Genomic DNA, 17,534 nt, shown 5'->3' with positions numbered 1-17,534 from the left:
CTGGCATCTCATATTGACATCAGCTTGTGTTCTGACTGCGCCACTTCCCACCCAGCTCCCTGCTTATGACTGGGAAAGAAGCAGATGATAGCCCAAGTTCTTGGGTCCCTGCATCCAAGTGGGAGACCTGGAGGAAGCTCCTGGCTCCTGGCTTCAGATCAGACTTAAGCCATTGCGGTCATTTGGGGAAAGAACCAGTGAATGGCAGATTTCTCTTTTTCCTTCTTTCTTTAAAGATTTATTTTATTTTATTTTATTTTTATCGGAAAGGCGGATATACAGAGAAGAGAGACAGAGAGGAAGATCTTCCATCCGATGATTCACTCCCCAAGTGAGCGCAACGGCCGATGCTATGCCAATCCAAAGCCAGGAGCCTCTTCCGGGTCTCCCACATGGTGCAGGGTCCCAAAGCCTTGCGCCGACCTTGACTGCTTTCCCAGGCCACAAGCAGGGAGCTGGATGGGAAGCGGGGCTGCCGGGATTAGAACCTGCGCCCCTATGGGATTCCGGGGGTGCAAGGCAAGGATCTTAACCACTACGCTGGGCCCTTTCCCTTCTTTCTTTATCTATGTAGCTTTTTCAAATAAAAATAAATAAAAAATGCAAAGGAAAAAAACTGGTGCATTTTGCATTGATGTATTTAACAAATATTCTGTTATGATGATAAGAATGTTTTCAATCATACCTTCTGTATGCATAACAGAATCAGCGGAATGTATTAATACCAGGATGTTTCAAGCCAGAACATGGCTCACCAGTGCCTACCAAATGGAAATAAGGAGTACAGTGGGGAAAGAGCTAGGCTGAACCAAGAGCCTGATGACCTGCCCTCCAGCCTGGACTTAGACTTCATAATTAGATTAACTTTCTTAATTTGTTATTAATAAACCAAACAAGACTACACATAAAAGAAATCCGATTATCTCTATATGTACGCCCTATCCCCTCACTTTGCCATTCTAGTCTTTGGCAGAGCACCGATTTCACATTTGATCAAACTGACTGACTGCTCCCCCCAGTTCTGTATCCTAGGCCAAAAGAATTCTTACATCAAAGCCCATATTTGTAGTGTCTACTATATGCCTGGAACTGTTTGATGCTTGACCAGCAATCTTGTGAGGTAGTGACTGTTTCTTTGTTAGTTTTATGGATAAAAGAATGGAGCTAACTGCTTATGGCCAACTGCATTCTGATTGTTGTTTTCATTTCTCCAGGTATCTTGTGAAAAACATACTTTGGCTATGCACTCCAGGCAATCCAATCAAGTATAAAAAGCCATCCAGAAGTTTCAGAATTCCAAATCCTACTCTCACCTCTCCCAAGAGTGATAAATGTGCCTGTTTCCTATCCTCTCTAGGCAAATAAAACAAGAAAAACCCTCCTGTGAATCAAATCTATTCTAACTACGAATCATAATTGAGGAATAAACAGATGCTTGTAACAGAAGGTTGGCAGTGCCAGTGATTGGGAGCATTTAAATGAGATATGTGAGGATAAGACTGCCATGTGTAAAAGCAAAGCAGAGGGCCTGGCATGGCTAAAGTCCTTGCTTTGCATGCGCTGGGATCCGATATGAGTGCCTGGTCTAATCCTGGCTGCTACGCATCTCCTTCAGCTCCCTGCTCGTGGCCTGGGAGGGCTACTCCCGAGTGGCTTTGGATCAGCTCAACTCAGACGGATGCAGCCATTTAGGGAGTGAACGAACGAATGGAAGATCTCTCTCTCTGTAAATCTGATTTAATCCAATAAAAATAAGTAAAATAAATTAATCTTTAGACAATCACAACAACAAAGATTTTAACTGAAGTTTCTCAAAAAGGGGAGCTGTATCAACTCACTCTGAACAGGGTGTTACGACATCCGAAGAAACTAACTCAAGCATCAACCTATGATTTAGTCAGCCATAAAATAAGGCATTGCAGCATTATGCTTGGTTTTAGCATGGCTGTGAGGATTAAAGAAAACAAAGCACATGAAGCAGCTAGCACAGTAAAACAGAATATAGCAGGACCAAAGATACAAGTTGTAGTTGATTATTCATGACTCACACAACACAGACAACTCTCCAACACAGAGAACAAGGCTGGAAGGCAACCATTTAAAAGAAATCTCATAAAACCTAAGTTCTAATATCAGAAATATCAGAGCATAGTGGTAGGCATGTTAATTATATCATGTTATTTAGTCGTATAAGCAGAGACACTAATTAGGCAGTGGCTATCAACCTGAAGTTAGGAGGAGAGGAGTAGGCTATAGAAAACATTTGAGATTTGGACCATAGTTTGTATTAAAAACTACAAGACAAGGAAAGATCACTGTAGATAGAAAAAGAGGTAATCCAGACAACAGTACAGGCAGGTTAAGCCATCAACTACAATGTCACACCATGTACTACTAACAGGACCAGTTCAGGCCTAGATGCTCCTTTTCTAATCCAGCTCCCACTGCTGCACTTAGGAAAGGAGCAAAAGATGGCCCAGTGCTTAGATTTGTATCAATCACATGGGAGACCTGGATGAAGTCCAGGCTCCTGAGTTCCACCTAACCCAGGCTCAGATGCTGTTGACATTTGGAGTGTGAACTAGCTGATGGAAGACCTGTTGCTCTCTGTAACTCTTTAAAATAAAATATATATATTTTAAAAAGATTTATTTTTATTGCAAAGTCAGAGAGAAAGAGAGGAAGATCTTCTGTTTGATGATTCATATCCCCCAAATGATCACAATGGCCAGAGCTGAAACCAGGAGCCAGAAACCTCTTTCGGGTCTCCCACTGAGGTACAGGGTCCCAAGGCTTTGGGCTGTCATCAACTGTTTTCCCAGGTCACAAGCAGGGAGCTGGATGGGAAGTGCAGCTGCTGGGATTAGAACCGGTGCCCATATGGGATCCCGGCACATTCATGGCGAGGACTATAGCCAACAGACCACCACCCGGGCCCAAATAAAATAAGTATTTTAAAAAGAAGTAAGAGGTGACCCAATGACAGAGTCACTGAATACTGCAGTATCTATTCATCAGAAAACAAACCAGAAACAGAAAGGGCCTATCAGTGAAGTAGACCCTAGAAACAAACTGAAAAACTTGATCAAGGAGACAGAACTAAGAAATTAGACTAGTAAACTAACCCAAGCGAAAACTGGAAACTCAGCATAGGACTTAGTGATCTAGTGGGCTGGCAGGGGCAAATGTCATTTTATCATGACTAGGTAGGAAAAATGTCTAGTAGTAAATCTGGCAGGATGCAAAGGGGGCATTTGGAACAGTAACCACATGGGATGCCCATATCCCGTATCTGATTGTCCCAAATCACATTCCATTTTTCCTAATTCCTACTTTATGTTGCTACACCTTGGAGGTGACAGGTGGCAGGTGATGGCTCATATACTTGGGTCCTCAGCACTCAAACAGGAAACCTGGCTCTGACTCCTGGAGTAGTTGGGTAGTGAACCAGCAGTCTGTCTCTCTCCCTCTCCCCCACCTTTTCAAATAAATAAATTTTACAATAATAAATTCATAAAACTAACTAAGAAACAATACTGATGTTATAAAAAAAGGCAGAGAAGCAACTGGAAAAGGAAGCAGGTTCCATTAAAGACTAAGAAATAACAGTATTTACTGCTATGGGGAGGTTGCAAGAGAGAGAGAAAAATTGATGACACAACACAGAAAAGGAACTAATGGATATTAGAGATAAGCAGGACATTGGTAGCTAAATAAATACAATTAAAGAACAGCAAAGGAAATAAGACTGCATGCCAGGCAGAGAAAGAAGATAGACTACAAAAAAGCAGAGTAAGGAGGAAAGTCAATAAGAAAGATGAGAGACAAGAAAAAAGATAATGGAATGGAGTCTATATATTAAAGGAATGGGATGGAAAGAGTCGTAACTGGAATGTACAAGTTACAAAGCAGACAAAGAAGTTTTAAGAGTTACTACTAGAGGGCCCAGCGCGGTGGCGCAAGTGGTTGGGGCCCTCGCTTTGCACGCCCAGGATCCCATATGGGCGCAGGTTCTAATCCCGGCAGCCCCGCTTCCCTTCCAGCTCCCTGCCTGTGGCCTGGGAAAGCAGTTGAGGACGGCCCAAAACTTTGGGACCCGGCACCCGTGCTTTTGGACCCTGCACCCACGCGGGAGACCCGGAAGAGGCTCCTGGCTTTGGATCAGCATAGCATCGGCCCGTTGCGCTCACTTGGGGAGTGAATCATTGGACGGAAGATCTTCCTCTCTGTCTCTCCTCTCTGTATATCCGTCTTTCCAATAAAAAAATAATAAAAATAAATCTTTAAAAAAAAAAAAGTTACTACTGGATAGAAAAAGATCCTGTGATTCCCATATTTAGTAGCAAACTTTAATACTAAGTAAAATGAAATCTCATTTAAATCTTATAAACAACTTTCAGATTCAAAAACTTGACAACCTACCAATACCTAAACATGTAAATATAAATCTGCATATTCTTACCTACTTGTCAAACCAACAGATAAAAACACAATTTCAAATTCAATCTGTTGAAAACTTAAATACATTAATAATATGGCACATTATTTACATGGGAAAAAAGAAGCACAGAACATGTATCAAAATCTATTGATTTTCATAGCAGGTATGAATGAGTTGTTTACTTACCTCCTTAATAGCATCCTCACTAGGGAGCATAGAACATAAACATGTGATATAGGCTTGCTGAAAAGATGATACATTTGAAATTTCTTTGGATTCTGCACATAGTTTTGATAAAGCAGTGGCCTGGGGGACGCAGTTAGATTTCAACAAATGTTTTATTCGCATCTGCAGAAAGGCAGGTCCTTCTTGTGCAATAAATTTATTGACTAGAAAAAAGGAAAATTAAAATAGTTTAATATATCATACACCATATCAGATTTGTTAAGATGAAAGTTGATGTTTATTGTTAATTATTTTAGTTAATAAAAATTCAGTTGATGTAAACAATTCTCAATGAGAGAAAAACAAACTTTGTTAATGATTTCCATATTAATTAATAGTTGTATTTGAACACAAACCCCTTCAATAAAGCTAACACTATATTTATCAAACCATCTCTTACTTTCTGGTAAGAACAGTAAGCAAAGATGAAATAACTGTAAGTGTAACTGAAGAAAATGAAGCAAATAACCTATATAATATTAATGACAAATGAACACTTATTCAGTATCATATCAAACTTTAAGCTAAATGTTTTTATATACCTCTCATTTATTCTTCACACCACCAGCAAGGCAAGTATTATTATCCCAGTTTAGGGTTAGGAAAATTGATATTCAGAGAAGTTAGGTAGCTTGCCAAGGATTCCAAAGCCAGTGGGGCTCTTTCCTCTAAACCAGGCATTTCTCAAAGTGTGTTCCACCGACCAATAGACCTGAGAGATAGTCCTAGAAAAAAAAAGGATTCCTTGGTCAAATCGCTGAACAGTCCTGCAATAAAGAAAACTGTTCACTTTTATTTAACCCTGTGATTCCCAAGCTGATTTGACCAGAGAACCCTTTTAAACATATTATTACTATCCTCGAGAGCCAAAGTTTCTGGTTTAGCACACTTTGGAAAATGCTGCTCTGAGTAGTAATGAGTATTGAGCATCACCGTACAGTGTCCTGGACAAGCCCTTGCTTTTTGAATAGCAGTTACTCTCAATGTGTGATGTACTTTAAAAAACATAGGTAAGAATAATTTGAGCCAAGCCAAGCGGTTAACGAATTGTTTAAGGTGGTCGATCAAAAATACTAGTTCTGACATTTGAAAGTGCCTATCAATCAGCTAGAAAGCACAGTAAGTGCAGATTCTGAATCACTTGTCGAGGAGAGAACCTCAGATCCTACTTTACTAAGAAGCTTTCTGTTAACATCCATTCTGCTAGGTCTGCAGGCCTGTAAGTCTGTGCAAATAAGGAACAGCAATGATCTACACAAAGAACAAACCACTGACCCAATTTTAACTACGTATCAGAAGCAACCGCAACCGCAGAATTGTTAAAATAATTGTTTTAAAGTAGATCATTATGTAGGTATACATAGTTGCAGATGTGCATACATATATATGTAAGTCACACACTATACAAGGTACACAAAAAAGGTACACAGTAGAAAAGTCATCTCAGTTACCCTCAGTGCCCTATAGTCCCCCCTGCAAGAAACTGTTCCTAACTTTGTTTATGCTTCAGAATATGAATACAAAAAACACATTTCTTTTCCCACATACTATATCAAACAAGCCATTCCATCACCAGCCCATTATTTTTAACAATATTTACACATTTTCAAATTTACTCATTTACACATTTTCAAATTTTTTGCACATATATAACACAATTTACAACCCCATAAACAGGTTATTTCACATGAGAACAACTACAGGACAAATTTCTTTTTCTTAAATTTTTATTGGAAAGGCAGGGTTACAGAGAGGAAGAGACACAGGGAGAGATCTTCCATTCATCAATTTACACCTCAAATTGCAACAACGGCAGGAGCTGAGCTGATTTGAAGCCAGGGAGGGGTCAGGAACTTCTTCTGATCTCCTACATGGGTTCTGGGTCCAATGGACTTAGCTCATCCTCCTCTGCTTTCTCAGGTCATATTCAGCAAGTTTGATAGCAAGTGGAAGAGCTGGGACATGAATAGGTACCCCCATACGGGACGCCAGCGTTAGAAGATGGAAGATTTGTCTAGTGAGCCTGGTGCTGTCCCCAGGCTATTTTTTTAAAAAAGATTTATTTTTATTGGAAAGGCAGATATACAAAGGAGAAGAGGCAGAGAGGAAGATCAAGGAGCCTCTTCTGGGTCTCCCATCAGGTACTGGGTCCCAAGGCCTTGGGCCGTCCTCGACTGCTTTCCCAGGCCACAGGCAGGAGCTGGATGGAGCGTGGGGCCATCGGGACACAAACTGATGCCCACATGGCACGCGTTCAAGGCGAGGATTTTAACCACTAGGCTTCCACGCCGCCCCCCTCACCCTCCAGGATATTTTAATTGAATGAAATAAATGAACCACTAAACTGAAATGTACGGAGTTTAAAAACTATACTTTTGCATTTCTACTACTTTATTTAACAGAAAACAATCAATGAAATAATAATCACTACTTTTGGTATCAAATATGTAAATATCCAAACAGAGTAGCACGTATAAAAGAAACTTTTCAATGTTTTGTCTATGAAATTAGGTAAAGGCCAATTGTGAGAATAGATAGGCAGGTCACAGGTTGTCCATCACTTCATGTGAACCTTGAATGCTTTAATAGATACGTAGCCATCACATACCCAACCAATGGTGGGCACTTAGCTAATCTTTATTGAACAGAGAAGATAACACAGGGTTTTTTTTTTTTTGTAAACTGTGATTCTTTCCATTTCCTGGTGTTTTAAATGTGGAAGAAGAAAAATTGCTATAAACTACAGAGGTGAAGTAATATTTGACTAGTACGCTAGGAAAAAATAAGCTCAGGGTGCTTAATTTATGCTTTTTTCGTTTTTGAATTAGACTTGCCTACGCATAGTATTCGTCTCTGCCTTACTTGGGAAAAGCAGTGGAAGCCCTTGGGCCCTTACACTCACATGGGATACTCTAGTCTGGGCCAGGTTTGGCCAATTTAGCCATCTGGGCACCAAACCAGCATATGGAAGATACCCTCCTAAGAACAAATCTCTCAAAAAAGGAAAAGGTTCAAATGGCACGTTTATTTTAAGACATCAGCATTCAAACTGTTTGCTGATGCCTTAAAATATCTAACACACAGACATTGAAGGTAGGTCAGTGCAGTAACTGTTCTGAAATGTTTTCCCCAGCAAAAAAATGATTATTCCACAGAATGTGATCCTTTATACTTTCCATTCACTAGAAATAAAGGAAGTTTCTTTCAGTAGTTGGCTAAAGCAAATGAGACAGGTTTTGTGTCTAAATTGCAAATATCAACTCAAATCCAAATTTTTCTGGTCTGAAATTGACAACTTTGGGTGAAAATTTTCATTTTCGGGGCAGGCATTTAACCTAGCCGTTAAGATGCCCTTGTCCCGTACAGAAGTGCCTGGATCTTATTCCCAGCTCCAGCCCCAAACTCTAGCTTCCTTCCACTGCAGATTCTGGAGGGTAGTTCAGATAACTAGATCCTCCCACCAGCTCAGCAGACTTGAATTGTGCCTGGTTTCAGCTTTGTTTTCAGCCTGGCCCCATTCATACCAAGTATTTGGGGAATGTACTTATGGAGACCTCTCTCTCCCTCTGCCTCCCATAATTGTTTTGAGAAAGGTCTATAGGTCTGCCTTGTGATACAGCAGGAAAAGCTGCAGACTGCAACACCTGCATGCCATGTAGGTTTCAGTTCCTAACCTGACTGCTCCACTTTTGATCTAGCTCCTTGCTAATGGCCTGGGAAAAGCGGTGAAAGATAGAGTAAGTGTCTGGGCCTCATTCCCCACTACGAGAGACCTGGATGCTGCTTCTAACTCCTGGTTTCAGCCTAGCACAAACCTGGCCACTGCAGCCATCTGGAGAGTAAGTGAATCAGCAGGTGGAAGATATTCTCTCTTTCAAATAAATAGATGAATCTTTTCTTCTCTAAAAGTCATTTTTAAAAACTTCAATTTTTCTATTTCTCCATAAATCATGTAATACCATCTATTTCATAAATATAAAATAAGAGCAATTATTTTCCATGGCCCTCAAGTGCTGCAACTTGTGGTCAAAGTAGGAGCAAGACAGTGACATCCCGAGGGCTAAAACAGTTTGCTGATTTCGACTTCTGAAACTCATTGAGTATTGTCATAAATGTAGAATTAAAAAATTTTTAAATGCTAAAATAAATAAAACACTACCTAATAATGCAAAAACTGTTACTTAAGTAACAAATCAACAAACTCAAATTGTTACATTTTTACCCATAACTAATTTCAATTCTCTTAGCATTAAATTCTCCTCTAATATAATCAGTAAAATTTTTAAGACTTACCTTCCTCTGTTTCCACTGGCTGTTGAGATAGAATTTTAAGAAGAACTGGGTTTTTCCATACTCCTTCCTTGGTAACATGAACCAATATTTGTAGGTTATTATTCCCAAATTCCAATAATGCATCATGTGACTCCTAAAACAAAAAACAGCGTGTCCAGAAAACAAGCTAATAATTATAAAAAGAAATTCAGGGGGCAGACACAGTTTGGCACAGTAGTTAAGAAAGCACTTGTGACATATCATTTTGGAGTGGCGAGCTAGATTCCTGGCTCTGCTTCCTGCTGATGTACACCATGATTCAAGTACTTAGGTTCCTGTCACTTTGATGAGAAACCTGGAATGGTTCTAGATTTGTAGCTTCAACTTGGCCCCGCCTTCGCTGTAAGAGCATCTGGGGAGTCAGTCTGTGGATAGAAGATTCCTTTGTCCACCTCTTTCAAATAAAATGAAATTAAACAATTTTTTAAAAATTACATTTAAAAACTGTGAAACTGTTGCTGCATTTTAATAAAACAGACATTTGTTCTAAGTTGAACAAAACCTTTAGTTCTAAAATTTCACTCAAAATTATATATACAATTCAATTTTGCTTGCGGCATTACTAATGATATTTAGAGTGCCCTATTAAGACAGCTTATATTATTAGCAGATTAAAGACATGAATAGCCCTGTTGACAGTTTAGTTAATAACTTTAGGTCCACTGGGACAAATGCTACAACTACAAAAGAGAACTAGGGGTTATATGTATACAATCTAGACACACATCCATGATCGTGGATAGGAGCTTAGCCTAGCAATTAAAGTATCAGTCTGCTCCTGGCCCCACGCTGCAGTACTCAGGTTTGACATCGGCTCAGGCTTCTGACTTAAGCTTCCTCATAGTACAGCTTCTGGGAGGCAGCAGTCATGCTTCAAACGGCCACCAAAGCAGGAAACCTAAACTGTTTCCAGCTTACGCCTTCATCTTCCAACTGGAGCCATACATTGCAAGCACCTGAGGTATGAACCAGCAGATGCAAGCTCTGTTTCTCAACCTCTCAAACAAAATTTTTAAATTAAAAAATTTGGAGCTGGATGGTAACTCAACAGCTAATCCTCTTGCCTTCAGTGCCAGCATCCCATATGGGCGCTGGTTTGTGTCTCAGCTGCTCCACTTCTAATCCAACCCTCTGCCTATGACATGGGAAAGCAGCAGAGGATGGCTCAAGTCCTTGTGCCCCTGTACCCACACGGCAGTCCCAGAAGAAGCTTGTGGTCCTGGCTTCAGATCAGCTTAGCTCCTGCCATTGGGGCCATTTGGGGAGTGAATGGTGAATGGAAGCTTTTTCTCTCTCCTCTCTGTAAATATGCCTTTCAAATAAAATTAAATTGTGCTGTCATTCCATTGGGGCATAGGTTTGAGTCTGCTGTTCTACTTTCAAATCAGCTCACCTGTTTGTGGCCCGGGAAAAAGACCAGAGTCTGGTGTAAATGCTTGGGAATCTGCCATCTACATGAGCAACCCAGATGAAGCTCCCACCTGCCAGGTTTAGCCTGGCTCAAGCTGGGGCCTCTGCGGCCACTTGGAAAATCAGCCTGACTCAAGCTGGAGCCACTGTGGCTAGCTGGGGAACAAACCAGGGGATAGAAGACCTAATAAAAACAGAAAAGACCTAGAAGAGTTACAGAGCTATAAACATCAACTGAAAATGTGGCCTAGTCTGATACTACGCTCTTACCAAAAAGTATCCTCAGTATTGCCGTTTCACCCACTTACTATTTAAAATAGGAAAAACTGGTTTTTAACTTTCAGATATAAACAGAGCCTGTGTCTTTCTTTCACTCTATAAAAAACTTATTAATATTTGAAAGGCTGAGTTAGAGACAGAGAGGGAGAGAGATTTTTCATCCACTAGTTTACTTCCCAAATGGCCGCAAGAGCCAGAACTGGGTCAGGTTGAAGCCAGAAACCAGGAGCTTCTCCCAAGACTCCCACACAGGTGTGGGGGCCTAATCATTTGCTGCTTTCCTATGCACATTAGCAGAAGCTGGATGGAAAGTGAAGCAGACAGGACAGAAACTGGCATCCGTATAGGATGCTGCCACAGCAGGTGGTGGCTCATACTTCTATACAACACCACCAGCCCCCAGAGCCTACATTTACATTTATCTCTACTACGGATACACGCTCTGAAAGTATATCCTACATTCTGATAAACATTGAAAATACACAGATGAAAGAAAGGCAATTATTAATTTCGGTAAACAATCTAAGAAAGCAATGAAGTTGAATCTTAAAGTACTAATGAAAATGTTGAGTCCTATTAATAAGTAGAGCTGTCTTTTGAGAGGACCATATGCTAATACAAAAGTACCAGCAGAACTCAAAACATAGTAACAAAAGCCAAAGTGTCATGCATGGACAACTGGGTAGACACATGAGACTCCATTTCAGGGATTTAAATAGGACAAGAATATGACAAAGCATTCTCTTCTCCACAAAGGAAAAAAAGATTACTATTGCTATCACTTCATTTAAGGTTTTATATTCAAGAGAAAAGAAACTTCTGGGCAATGTAATATATCTGTAAGTATGCAAATATTTATTTGGGCCCACAAACAGATCCAGGCTACAATTAATTACTCTCAAGAAAGCAGTTGACTAAGGTTTGTAACCTGGTGTAACTAGGCAAGCTAATTAACTGCTGTATGCCTATCTCCTTATTGGAAAATGGAAATTCAAATAATTTCCAAATTATAAAAGGTTGGTAAATTCGATAAAGTTATAGAACATGTAAATAGCGTAAAGCACATAATCAGTGACAAGTACATGACTGCTATCATTTGTTTTTTATTCTTAATATTTTAGTCGCCATTAGAACACACAAATTTTCCTCCTGTCTCTGGCTGGCAATGGACTTGCTTGTCCTCATATTCTGTTCTTGCTTCCTATCAAAAAAAGACCACTTATCAATCAAAGTGATAATCAATATGAGAGCCCAATAAGTTCTCTGTGATGAACAGAATCTAAAATGACCATGTTAACAGGCAGCAGGACAGACTTAACAATGCCTGGGACAATCCTTGAAGCACTGGGGGGAAAAGTGAATCCTAGATATGAGGAAATATGGTACTTTGTATACTGAAGTTGACCATGCAAGTACACTATGAGCAATTCTGACACTACTACCTTATAACCAAGTGATTTTAAATTTTGAGTGTTTAATTTCACATAAGAGGTTTTTAAGTAATGAAAAATTTTCTGACAATTTCTAAGTTATGAACTTTTCTGTTGATTTCTAAGCTATGGAAGGCAAACCTAAATGAAACAAAAAAAATCTATTTTAATGCAGCACTGCATGCCATGAGCTGAGTCTTTATCATTTTCCTGAAGGCAATAATGTATCAACACACAATGAACTTGTTGTTTTAACTGTTCAATGTTAGCATGCTAAAGTAATTAAAGGAGTCTTGGGCCCTAAATCAAAAATGTTTTTCAGTTAAAATCAACTCACCTGCAGAGACTGAAGGAATGGTACCCAGACTTCACATGGCAGTTCACTTTCAGGCACTGAAAGCAATAATTCAAAACAGCTCCTACAACAGTAAGTAAACAGAGTGGTAACAGTAAGTACAGTATGTTATTAATAATGAATATTATTTCTGTATAGACTATTTAAAACATTTTACTCTTCAAAGCTTTTACATTGGTTTTTCAACTTTAAAAAAGGCAGAGAAAAACAAAGCTTGACATTTACATTGTTGTTTTTATGTATTCGGTATAAAATAGTAAGTCTTTCAGCAATCACATTCCAAGCAGTTTGATACAATTTACTTGGGTATGGGAAGAGAACCATAAAGGACAATTCTGAACAGAGCAGATAAAAACAAGAGCTCATGATGCTGCCAATCAACAATAAAAATCTGCTGTTACTTGTAGAGGAAGCAAATTGATCAGCAGTCATTTCTTCACTTTTAAGATACCAAGTCCCCTCCTGCAAAGTTTCTTCTTTCTACCCTAGCCATTATCCAGAAAGCATAGAGAAGAAATAACAGCAAAACATGTTTAATGTAAATGCTCAGTAACATAAAGATCAACTCAAAATACCAATCAAGCAACTCATCCTAAAAGTCCTGCAGAATGGTACTTTACCCTTCAGTAATTAGCTAATATGGAAAAGTGGGTACTGGTAGGAACATCGATAGGATTAGGAAGCTTTTTGTTCCATGAAAGTTCCACTGGTAAGAGGATTTGGGCTTTGGCAAGCAGAAACAAAACAGATGAGGCCAGAGAAAACAAACCACTACACAAGAAGTGACTCCCCTAACAATCTGTAATTCTATAAGAAGATCCCCAACTAAACCTAAAAATCTTTTCCAACTAGGCAAATATTAAAACGGCAGTTAAAGCGAAAATCACATACTGTACAGTGGCATTTTCTGCTAGTAAAATGATTCTTAGTTCAAATAATGTAACCAATTAGTTCAAATTACAGAATTTCTTGGTATTTCTGTCTTCCTCCTCCAAGGATTTTAGTGTTTCCCAAAGACCACCAAAATTTCCAGATGTCGTTTAAATTGTTCTGTACCTAACACAGAAGCAGAATGTATTATTCTCAGACTCAGCCCAAGCAGGCAGTTAAAAATTATGCTGATTGTCTGGAAAGTTTATTAGGACTATACACCTTGGGAACCCAAGTATGAAGACTCAAGGAAAAAGAATTTTCAAAGATATGGTCTAGCAGAGTTTTGAAGAATAAATATGGTAACCACTGTAAAGAGAAGTTAGGCAAACATAAAAACCATGGTTACTCAATAGTAGAAGTTGCTTAAGTGCTTAAACTTACAGTACTAATCTGCCAAGCACTAGGAGGACATCTTCACATTCAGTAGTTAAATATGGACGTGCACTGGCAAAGCTTTGGATGGCAAGTCGATACACCTCCAGAAGGTACACAATGTGTTCGGACGCGTTCTTGTTGCTTGCATATTGTAATAAAGTCTAAAAGGTAAAATTAAACATTTTGTTATTTTACAAATAAAAAAAAATAATGGACCAAATATATTCTCATTGTTCTCAAATGTGAAATTCTTCCTTTTTTCCTGACAGATGCATGCACCTCTCATGTGCCTTTTTGGGCTCCAGTTTATTTGGAGAATTCTATTTATATCACAAACTGCTTCAGCTAAGTAAAAGGCAAAACTGTTCTAACCTGAGAACAAATCAAGGAGAGTTATAAAATGTTCTGTTTACTACATGTGGAGTTCCACTTTTGAAATGCAACAATAAAATTTCACTAATTCAACAGAAATGGGAGCATAAAACATCTGGTGCTGTACGTGTACAAAAAATAAAACACCTGCCTACTGTAAGAGACTTATTCCTGAATTCAGCCCAGCTAAGCACTATAGCTCCACAGACCCCATTTTACAATATATGGTACTGCTAGGGCTTCCAGGGATTAATTCACATTAACCAACATATAGAAGATTATTGTTAAGTTTTTTCTCTTAAATTTATTAAAAAGAGACCAGACTTACACACCAGATACCAGTTCATTTGGTTCACAATGACAGGTATGGTCATGACCATCTGCAGTATACATTTCCCATGTTATATAGTACCTGAAAAACTATCTGAGTATGTGTAGGAGGACATTGTGACCCTAGAAGGTCAGAGAGCACAGGTTTATAGCTGATTGGATAATATTTGCGTGAGAACAGTTGAATGGACAGTATGTGTGTGAGAACATTTGGTGGAATATACAAGACAAAAGGAGTTCCAAACAAAAGCATAGAAACTGTTACTGGGTTTTGTTGATGAGCTCAATACTTCCTCCCTTATCCCATATGACCCTCAGTGTATAAAGTCTGATGTCACTAATAAACTGCAACTTTGACCATCAGTCAGGCTCCATGCACCAAGTCCATCTCTGCAGGACAGCGACAAGTATGGAATCAAAATCAAAAAATAACGGAACCATGATAAAGATTGATTACATGTATCCCATCACAAAGAATTTGTTCAACAGATGATGGAATACTGGCTTACCAGACTGCTCCCCCTGCACACTGCTAAACAGTCACTGCCAAACTCTTTAGGGACCCTCTAGATCCAGAGCTATTCTCTCTCCTATTGACGCATTTCTTTCTTCTAACAAGTGATTAGGTTTTGCCTGTGCTTGAATACTTAGGTAAGTTAAGACTTGAATTATGTGTTGCAGTGTGACACAGGCAGGACACAAACTTTTTTTTCTTCAAAAAACATTCATGATTGGGTTAGGAAGCACCTAATGTGGTTCTTGTTAGAACTACTTCTAATAGGTAAGTTTATTTTGACAGTAGCTTTAATCTGAATGAATTACAATGATTTGAATTTATTACCCCCAGAATAATTTTTTCTAAGATTCCTAACATTCTGTCCTCACTTTGACTTTTCTGTAAGTGGGAGGCTGGCACCACGACAGGCTAAGCTTTTGCCTGCAGCACCAGCATCCAATAGAGACACCGGTTTGAGTCCCATTTGTTCTACTTCCAATCCAGCTCTCTTGCTAATGGCCTGGGAAGACAGGAGAGGAAGGCCTGGGCCCCTGGCTTTGGTTAGTACACCAGTAGATGGAAGATTTCTCTCTTTCTCTCTCTGTAACTCTTTCAAATTTAAATAAATAAATAAACCTAAAAAAAACGGCAAGTAGCTATAAAGATTCGACTGGATTTTCTCCATCTTTATTTTCCACACTAGTTGTCCATTTAACTGGTCAGATAATTGAGAACTATTAGCATGACCTTGATTATTTCACAATTTAAAAAAACCTCTGCAGGAACATATAAACTATTCATTATACCATAAACAGGAAACGCTATCTTGAGTAACAAATTGAATTTTCTGAGCTTTGCATAATAATCATAATAACCTGAGTCATTTTAGCATAATCATTTAATAAATACCTTACTACTTAGTCACTTTAGGTGACTAAGAGCATGGTGCTATTAAATCAAATCCAAATTGTAACAAAATAAGATTAAAAACTGAATTTGAGAGGATAAGAACTGAACCCCACACAATCTTACTTCCTAGTTAAATGGATAGGGACGAGCAATGCAAAAAGTGTGCTCAACTGTTACATAAAAAGGATTTTACCTGATCTCCCTAAAGAAATTTATTAAAAAATCTACATTACAAAAAAAATCGGGCTTAGGTAACAAACTATTGTCTACATCAGTTAATTTAATGATTACAAAGGTTAAAATGTTTATATTCAATACAAGATTGTATGACCTTTTAGATAATTGTTTTATTAATTTTTAAAAGATTTATTTTTTATTCTAAAGGCAGAGGTTTACAGAGAAAAGAGAAAGAAAGGTCTTCCATTCACTAGTTCACTCCCTGAACAGCCACAATGACAACAGTTGAACCGATCCAAAGCCAAGCGCCTCCTCTAGGTCTCCCAAGGTTTTGGGTCACCCTCACTGATTTCCCAGACCATAAACAGGGAGCTGGATCTTCCCTGCAGCAGCCAGGACACGACCACACTCATATGGGATGCTGGCACTTGTAGGCAGAGGAATAGTTACTATTTTGTTCATATCACAAATATTATTGACAACCTGCAATAGCAGACTGCCAGAGGAAAAGACATGAAGTCCATCCTCAGGGTACTTTTGGAATGAGTCAACACAATGTGACAACTGCTAACTACATCATGCAAATAGAAGGGTGGAATGTACACAGATGGGGTCCATTCATCCACAATACAACTGCCTACTTAGCCTCAGCCCAGTATCATCATCACCTTTTTTTGTTTGTTTTTTCTTATGGAAATCTCTGGGCCCACATAGCAGGCTACACAGACCATGGTGCTGGCACTCGCAAGGTTTCAACGTGTCTGATGTAGGTTTCAGGGATTTCACATTGTTTTAACATTACCTCAGCAAACTGTCAAGACTTCGAGTTCTGAGCATATTATATTAACAAGAACTTAATACCATCCTCTCAAAATTCATCACCTTCTTTTTAAAACAATTTATTCTTATGGCAAAGGTAGATCAGATTTACAGAGAAAAAAGATCTTCCATGCACAGGTTCACGCCCCCAAATGACTGCAACAGCTGGAGCTAAGCCAATCTGAACCCAGGAGCTTCTTCTGGGTTTCCCACATAGGTACAAGGTCCCAAGGCTTTGGGCTGTCTTCTACTGCTTTCCCAGGCAAGCAGGGAGCTGGATGGGAAGTGGAGCAGCCAGGAAACAAACCAGCACCGATATGAGACCCCTGTGCTTCCAAGGATTTAGCCGCTGAGCCATTGCACTAGACCCAGCCCAGCATCTTCTGATAAAGACCTTACATTAAGACTTCAAGAGGATCAGCCTTGAAACACAAAAGGCTAAAACTGTCTCCTGCACTGCCCATATCTTATATGGGCAATGGTTCACTTCCTGGTTGCTCCACTTTATTATTTTTTTTAAGATTTATTTATTGTTATTGAAAAGTAGATATACAAAGAGGAGAGACACAGAAGATTCCGAAGATTCACTCCCCAAGTGGCTGCATCGGTCAGAGACAAGCTGATCCGAAGCCAGGAGCCAGAAACTTCTTC

At 39.2% G+C, this 17,534-nt stretch overlaps 1 protein-coding gene across 1 annotated transcript in view; it reads right to left on the bottom strand.

The window, feature by feature from the left end:
• RLF (RLF zinc finger) overlaps nt 1–17,534 on the bottom strand; it is a 63,457-nt gene that overhangs the window by 22,931 nt on the left and 22,992 nt on the right. Inside the window, exons 2-5 of the mRNA XM_040974293.1 lie at nt 13,787–13,941; nt 12,455–12,536; nt 8,960–9,092; nt 4,628–4,830 (exon numbers count right to left, since the gene is read on the bottom strand). Coding sequence (XP_040830227.1) covers nt 4,628–4,830; nt 8,960–9,092; nt 12,455–12,536; nt 13,787–13,941 — 573 coding nt within the window. The remainder of the gene's footprint in view (nt 1–4,627; nt 4,831–8,959; nt 9,093–12,454; nt 12,537–13,786; nt 13,942–17,534) is intronic.

This window comes from Ochotona curzoniae, unplaced genomic scaffold, assembly GCF_017591425.1.
Source record: "Ochotona curzoniae isolate NIBS_2020 unplaced genomic scaffold, NIBS_Ocur_1.0 contig_2404, whole genome shotgun sequence".
Taxonomy (NCBI): Eukaryota; Metazoa; Chordata; class Mammalia; order Lagomorpha; family Ochotonidae; genus Ochotona; species Ochotona curzoniae.
The sequence above is the reverse complement of the archived record's forward strand: the minus strand, read 5'-3'. Positions and strand labels throughout refer to the sequence as shown.